This window comes from Bactrocera tryoni, chromosome 1, assembly GCF_016617805.1.
Source record: "Bactrocera tryoni isolate S06 chromosome 1, CSIRO_BtryS06_freeze2, whole genome shotgun sequence".
Taxonomy (NCBI): Eukaryota; Metazoa; Arthropoda; class Insecta; order Diptera; family Tephritidae; genus Bactrocera; species Bactrocera tryoni.
In genome coordinates, this window is record NC_052499.1 from 7,759,307 (window position 1) to 7,767,351 (window position 8,045).

Genomic DNA, 8,045 nt, shown 5'->3' on the forward strand with positions numbered 1-8,045 from the left:
AGGACTGATTTCTTCTGCCGCCACTTTACTTCGAAGCGTGCGCGTACCGACTGGATTCGGTAGAGAGCGTTCCCTATTAACGAACGAGCGGCTGGTCGCGCGACATGTTTCTGTGAATGATGCAAGCCGAAAATGCAGCGTTCGTTAGAGCAGAGGTAAGCGATTAATTTCTGTGTGAAACTCGGTAGTTTTGCTACAAAGACGTTGGATATAATCAAGCAGGCTTACCCAGATGTTGCTTTAGCAAGAAGTAGTGTTTTTCGGTGGTACCAGGCCTTTTTGGAGAGCCGGGAAGGGTCGCTGATGAAGGCCGTGCTAGGAGACCTGCTATTTCGACAAACACCGACATTGTGCCTCGCGTGCTCACAGTTTTGAACTCAGACCGTCGACCAAGTATTCAAAATCTGTGGTTCATGACTTGTGCGCAAGGTGTGCGCGAAGATGGTCGCAAAAGTGCTCACTGACGACCAGAAGTTGCGGCGAGTGGAAGTGTGCCATGAAAATTTGAACAAGTGTGAAAGAGACCGCCACTTTTTTTCATCACGTAATCACATGTGACGAGTCATAGATCTTTTAGTCTGATCCCGAGACAAAGGCAAGCATTTTGAGACGACAGGGTGATCCAAGCAGCATGCCCCTCGGTTCTCAAGACTATTCCGGAGAATTCCTTCCGTGTAGCCTTCAATGCTTGGAAATCGCACTGGCAGAGCTGCATCGATCTAGAAGGAGCCTGTCTTGAAAGTTTTTAAAAAATTGTAAGGATTGATTCAATACATTTCGACTCAGTCCTATTACTTTCCGGACAAACCCTCTATATCCGCATAACATTTTGCGCAAAGTTTGCACAAGTACAGTCCTTTACGCCCAAAAAATAGCGAATTCGGACTTCGAACTTCCAAGTGACTTTTTATCACATACCATATCTGTGTAGTATATACATACATATTAGAATAAATGATGTGCGTGAAGAGCTGAGTCGATTTATCCATGTTCGTCTGTGTGTCTGTCTGTATATACGCAAAATAATCTCTAAATTAATGAGATATTGTTCAAAAAATTTTGCACACGTTCTTTACTCCCCAAAAACCACGCTTTGTCGGAATCACTCATATCAGACTACAATAGCATTGATTTGCCATACACATTGACGGATCGAAACGAAGTATTTGTAAGGAAAACTTATTCCTTTGACATGGTACCCTTAAGAAATTTGGAATGTATTATTATCCAAGCCAATATCACAAACTCCAAAGAAATTTTTCAGATCGAAACCCTAGAGATCTCTTTATTTCCTTTCATTTAAAAAAAAAACTCACCCATGAAGGGTGTTATATCTTCGGTACAGCCGTAGTTTATATTTCGGTGGACACCGATTGTTTTGTGAATAATAAATTCTCCTTCTAGATCGAATTAACAACGGCCCTCGTTTCTTCTCTTCGCTACGTGGCGCCAATTGGATATTCCAAGCGAAAGCAGGTCCTTCTCCACTTGGTCCTTCCAACGGAGTGGAGGTCTTCCTCTTCCTCTGCTTCCCCGGCGGGTACTGCGTCGAATATTTTCAGAGTTGGAGTGTTTTCATCCATCCGGACAACATGACCTCGCCAGCGTAGCCGCTGTCTTTTAATTCGCTGAACTATGTCAATGTCGTCATTTATCTCGTACAGCTCATCGTTCCATCGAATGCGATATTCGCCGTGGCCAACGCGCAAAGGACCATAAATTTTTCGCAGAACCTTCCTCTCGAAAACTCGTACCGTCGACTCATCGGTATCAATATCATCGGCATACGCCAGTAGCTGTACACTCTTATAGAAGATGGTACCTTCTCTATTAAGTTCTGCAGCTCGAACTGTTTTCTCCAGGAGCAGGTTGAAGAAGTCGCACGAGAGGGAGTCGCCTTGTCTGAAACCTCGGAGAGGTCCTTCCCGTTCCTGACGGAGCTTTTCGTGTTGCTCAACGTCACTTCACACAGCCGTATTAGTTTTGCGGGGATACCAAATTCAGACATCGCGGCATAAAGACAGCTCCTTTTCGTGCTGTCGAAAGCATATTTGAAACCGACGATGAGGTTGTGTGTGTCGATTCTCCTTTCACGTGTCTTTTCCAATATTTGGCGCATGGTGAATATCTGGTCGGTTGTTGATTTGCCAGGTCTAAAGCCACACTGATAAGGTCCAATCAGTTTGTTGACGGTGGGCTTTAATCTTTTACACAATACGCTCGATAGAACCTTATATACGATGTTGAGGAGGCTAATCTCACGGTAGTTGGCGCAGACTGTGGGGTATCTTTTTTTATGGATTGGGCATAGCACACTTAAATTCCAATCGTTGGGCATGCTTTCGCCCGACCATATTTTACAAAGAAGCTGATGCATGCACCTTATCAGTTCTTCGCCTCCGTGTTTGAATAGCTCGGCCGGCAATCCGTCGGCCCCAGCCGCTTTGTTGTTTTTCAGGCGGGCAATTGCTATTCCAACTTCTTCATGGTCGGGTAATGGAACGTCGGCTCCATCGTCATCGATTGGTGAATCGGGTTCGCCTTCTCCTGGTTTTGTGCGTTCACTGCCATTCAGCAGGCTGGAGAAGTGTTCCCTCCATAATTTAAGTATACTCTGGGCATCGGTGACTAGATCACCTTTGGGGGTTCTAAAAGAGTATGCTCCGGTTTTGAAACCTTCAGTAAGCCGTCGCATTGTTTCGTTGACACGTGAGCTCTTCGTACTCACGCATTTCGGCCTCTTTCTTTTTCTGTCTGCAAATGCGTCTCGCTTCCCTCTTCAACTCTCGGTATCTATCCTATCCCGCACGTGTTGTGGTCGATCGTAACGTTGCAAGGTAGGCAGTCTGTTTTCTCTCCGCAGCGACACGGCACTTTTCGTCATACCAGCTGTTCTTTTGCACTTTCCGAAAAGCGATGCTTTCGGCTGCAGCTGTACGTAAGGAGTTTGAAATGCCGTCTCACAGTTCCCTTATACCGAGTTGCTGAAGAGTGCTCTCAGAGAGCAGAAGTGCTAGCCGAGTAGTAAATCGTTCTGCTGTCTGCTGTGATTGCAGCTTCTCGACGTCGAACCTTCCTTGCGTTTGTTGACGTGCGTTTTTTGCTGCACAGAGGCGGGTGCGAATCTTGGTTGCAACAAGATAGTGGTCCGAGTCGAAATTAGGACCTCGGAGCGTGCGCACGTCTAGAACACTGGAGACGGGTCTTCCGTCTATCACAACATGATCGATCTGGTTGGTGGCTTTTCGATCCGCAGACAGCCAGGAAGCTTGATGTATCTTCTTGTGCTGGAATCTAGTACTACAGATAACCATATTTCGGGCCCCGGCGAAGTCAATCAGCCTCAACCCATTTGGGGATGTTTCGTCGTTGAGGCTGAATTTACCGACCGTAGTGCCAAATATACCTTCTTTGCCCACCCTGGCGTTAAAGTCGCCAAGCACGATTTTGGCATCGTGGCGGGGGCAGCCTTCATAAGCGCGCTCCAAGCACTCATAAAAGGCATCTTTGGTCACATCGTCCTTCTCTTCCGTCGGGGCGTGGGCGTAAATCAGCGATATGTTGAAGAACCTTGCTTTGATGAGGATTGTGGCTAGACGTTCATTCACCGGAGTGAATGATAGTACTCGGCGACGGAGTCTCTCTCCCACCACGAATCCAACACCAAACTTGCGCTCCTTTATATGGCCACTGTAGTAAATGTCACGAGGACCTACTCGTCTCTGTCCTTGTCCCGTTCATCGCATTTCTGGGACGGCTGTGATGTCAGCCTTTATTTTCGCGAGGACATCAACCAGCTGGGCAGCGGCACCTCCCCATTTAGGGGCCGGACATTCCAGGTGCATCCCCTTATATCGTAGTCCTTATTTCATTTGCCATGGTCGTCATCAAAAGGGGGGTCTCTCATCCGAGGCTTGTTGTTCCATTTCATTGGGGGTGTTTTTTTACGTGGCGGGTCTCAAACCCAGCGCACAACCCTACGCAGGGGATGTTTCGAACGGATGTTCTTAGGCTACTCAGAGGATACTTGGTCAAAGACCGGAAGTTGTGAGCTGCTTGAGCCATGTGTAAACGAATCGTTTCTGGCCACTCCCAAGTGAATGGCGATCAGAGAACTTTCCTCACTTGCGTGAGGAATTTGCCTCCAATAAATTAGTACTATAAAAATAAGATCGTAACCAAACACACGAATTGTAAGAGGTCATGTGTACACAGATTTAGAAATGTACATATTAGATATTAATATAATCATATGCATAGTTAAATATACATACATATGTTTGCTTTGAATATAGTACATATGCAAATTTGTATTCTATTGTTAAAATAAATCTTATAAATAAACATAATGTCTAACTTCTTCCGATAGCGTTTCTTATACTCTCGCAACATGTTGCAGCAGGGTATAAATGTTTTGTTCACCTAAAGGTTTTTTTATAATGCTTTCAACTAACCGATAAAAAGAAAATAATAGAAAACTCAGAGGCAGAGCACTTATATACATACATATCATTTGAGTTAAAAAGGTGGATTTAAATATAAATAATTCGAATATTAACGAAATATCATAAAGGAAGTAAATGACTATACGTTTGACCCATAACATAGTATGAGTCAATGAGATATCAAATATGATAGTAATTCCTTCACGGTTTCTTCGAATAATTACTGTTGAGTTTTTATGCTCCTATTTTAATATAATATAAAGTTTCGCCAACACGTAAGAGTATTTACCCGTCGCTAAATTTTGCAAATTGCTAGAGTACAAAATGTTCGGATACACGCGAACTTAGTCCTTCCATACTTATTAGTGATTAATTGTTTTCATGTCCGATTTTACCGCATTTTAATTAAAATTAAAAATTATTCTTTGATAAAAAAGTGCATAAGGAATTCATATAAAAGTCAGTGCAGTTTTCCACTTTTGAATCAGTCCGTGTGTTTTAAGAAATTTGGCTGAATCGTCGTGTGTTTGATTTCTCAGTACGAAAATGAATACCTTAAGTGGAATGGAAAAGCTGATTCTAACGGCAATCATTTTGGTACTCACTGCCAGTTGGCGCTTGTATCAAAAGCGGAAGTACTATCGCAGTGTTACCTCCAAGTTGCCTACCTTTTACGGTATTCCTTTCTTTGGTGTGACCTACCAAGTGCTTGATGTAAATAGTATGTGTTGTAGCAAGTTGATTTTTTTCCTTTTTTGGACACAAAACCGCTGTACAATTAAAGAGTGATTCAATTTATTAACAATTACAGAATTATTTCGTAGTATTAGTTCCGGCTACGATGTTCTGAAGACAGCAACTGCTTGCGCATGGGTAGCCACAACGCCGTACGTGCTTACCATCGATCCCGAGGTGGTCAAACGTGTCACCACCTCGCCTGAGTTTCTTCACAAAGCCACAGACTTGTATACACACTTTCATAACGGTGTATTAAATGGCATCATCGTGAGTCCAGGTGATGACGTATAACCTCTGCAGGATCACTTTTTTTTAGTTTATTTTCTTTTTAACATAAGCAGCTGAGAAATGGAAAATCAATCGCAAGGCTATAAGCCCGTTTCTCGCACATAGTAATATCATTGCCTTGTTTCCTGCCTTCAATGAGAATGCAAATAATGTGAAAAACAAGCTAGCAAGATTGGCTGGACTAGGAGAACAGGATATTTTTACAATTATCAAAGAATGTGTTTTACAATTGAGTTTTTGTAAGTATTACAGTTAGGAATTTTAAAACCAATTTATTACACTAGATAATATCACAAAACTAAAAACACATGCTTGTATCACTCATATTTTCTCTCTCTCGGTTGCAAAGAACATCATACAGTCACCTTCATAATTTCAATTGAGGCTTCAAGGGTTTTTCATTCATTTTCAATTTTCATTTGTAGCATATACATATAATACATATGTATATAACTGACCCCTTTGTTATCTACTCGCACCCTAAAGGAGATGCCTAAACAGAGAAGTGAAGTACCAGTAAATTAGGTCACACAATTTTATAAATCCTGATAGATGGCATAAATTGAAACACTTTTCACCAATATGTAATACCACGGCATGCATTTCTAAATTACTTGTAACTAACCTCTGTCTCCACAAATTTTTGTTGTTTTCCAATAAAACATACTATTAATTAACCGTTCGAAGCTAATTCATTGAACTCGCGATTTCAACTTATATGTGGAAAAAAATATCTACATCTAGACCACTCGTACAACCCTTCTGTATTAAATTTCAGTAACTGTCTTGGGTACAAAGATAGAAGAAGGCACCGAGAAGCACAAAGAATTATTACGGCAATTTAATGCGTAAGTAATGCTCTAACGGTCCCCATACTTAATACAGACAAAGTCTATAAAAAAATGTGCTTAATTAATACAAGTAATACCTAAATGTAATTTGTATTCCATTCGAATGTTCTAAAGCTTTGTTGATTACATGAAATTGGACCTCTGGTTCGGTCAATTGGGACTGGTTTTTCTATCTCGTACTCCACGTTATAAGAGAATTATTAAATACTTATGTGACCCAGTACGATCTGTAAGTAAGAAAAATATTGCACATAAATATTATATTCGTATACGTATATACATATATTATTTACTTCTATGTTTATAAATTCGTGCAGCTAATTAAGGAAAAGCTTTCACGAAAGGGCGAGTCAGAGGCTGTGAACAATCTCGAGCAGAACCAACAAACAGTGATTGATTTAGCGGTGAAGTCCATGCGACAGGGAGTGTTTAGTGAAAAAGATGTGGAAATCGAGTCTTTCACAATGTTTGCTGCGGTAATGCTTTATATTTATAAATAATTATTTCATACAGAATTCGCCAAACACACAATCGAACTTCTGGCGATGATTTCATTTGCTCATGTTCATATTTAGAACAGTTCTCACATAATCTCTATTTAATAATTTGAAAAGCTTTTGATAATTATGGTATGACGTAATTTTTACTTTATATCTGCAATAAAAAAAAAATATTTTTTTAGTCTTTGGAAACCTCTGCTTCTGCGGCATATACTTGCCTGGTGATGTTAGCCATGCATCCAGAAATACAAGAGCGTGTATTTCAAGAGGTTCGCTTCGTGTTTCCGGACGGAGTTACAGCCGTAAAATATGATGATTTGCAGAAACTTCGCTATTTGGACATGTTTGTTTCGGAATCATTGCGTTTAGTGCCACCAATAACCTATACGGGACGACAAACTGTACGTGACACCGAACTCTGCCCAGGTGTAATATTGCCCAAAGGCACGCAAGTTTTTGTACCAATTTATGAATTGCATAGGTGTAAGGAAATTTGGGGTCCGGACTCGGGTCGTTTCAATCCGGATAATTTTTTGCCCGAGAACATTGCAAAGCGGCATCCATATTCATACATGCCTTTCTCGAAGGGTTCACGGAACTGTATTGGTAAGAATGGTAGTGATTTTGTAGTTTTTGCATGTTTTGATATTTATTAACGAATTTATTTTACAGGCTTTCGTTACGCTGAAATCTCGTTACGTATGACATTGATCCATGCGGTGCGGAATTTCAAATTTTCCACAACTTCTAAATACGAGGACATCGTTTTTGTTCCAGATATTACATTGAGTTATAAAATCCCACCGTTATTAAGCATAGAGACCAGAGAAAACTAAATTTGTAGAATTGGTGTTGTCATTTGATATTAATTTACATAATTAGATAATAGCGATTGTAACTATTCACTAAATACAGGTATAATATGCAGACGTACATAGAGTAAGCAAATAAAAGATTTATTGATTTATATTAGAAAATGTATTTTTCTTATGTCGAAAATCAATTAAAGTTTGCAAAGTGGTCTAACGAGATCCCCAACGTGGAACTAGCTCTCTCATGCCCAGTATTTCATGCAAGCTGTAACCCACGCGGTTTCTTTATATTCTTACCGCCTTTGCTGTCTAGCCGACCTTCAATTGACTATTAGCCAATATACAAGTATATCTTTGTCACACTATGCTTCATAGTGCCGTTTTCTTTGCACTTACGCGGCTCACCAAAAC

At 40.9% G+C, this 8,045-nt stretch overlaps 1 protein-coding gene across 2 annotated transcripts; it reads left to right on the forward strand.

Annotated features, from left to right (window-relative positions):
* The first annotated feature begins 4,946 nt into the window (after positions 1–4,946).
* LOC120777574 (probable cytochrome P450 313a4) lies at positions 4,947–7,799 on the forward strand. 2 transcript variants are annotated; one of them, XM_040108982.1, is made up of 8 exons: positions 4,947–5,166; positions 5,257–5,460; positions 5,525–5,710; positions 6,250–6,319; positions 6,437–6,551; positions 6,640–6,798; positions 7,005–7,437; positions 7,495–7,799. In XM_040108982.1, the coding sequence occupies exons 1-8, from the start codon at positions 4,992–4,994 to the stop codon at positions 7,656–7,658; spliced, it is 1,506 nt and encodes a 501-aa protein (XP_039964916.1). In that variant the 5' UTR covers positions 4,947–4,991; the 3' UTR covers positions 7,659–7,799. The 2 variants fall into 2 exon arrangements, with proteins under 2 accessions (XP_039964916.1, XP_039964925.1); XM_040108991.1 differs by having other exon boundaries at positions 7,005–7,428.
* Positions 7,800–8,045: the final 246 nt, after the last annotated feature.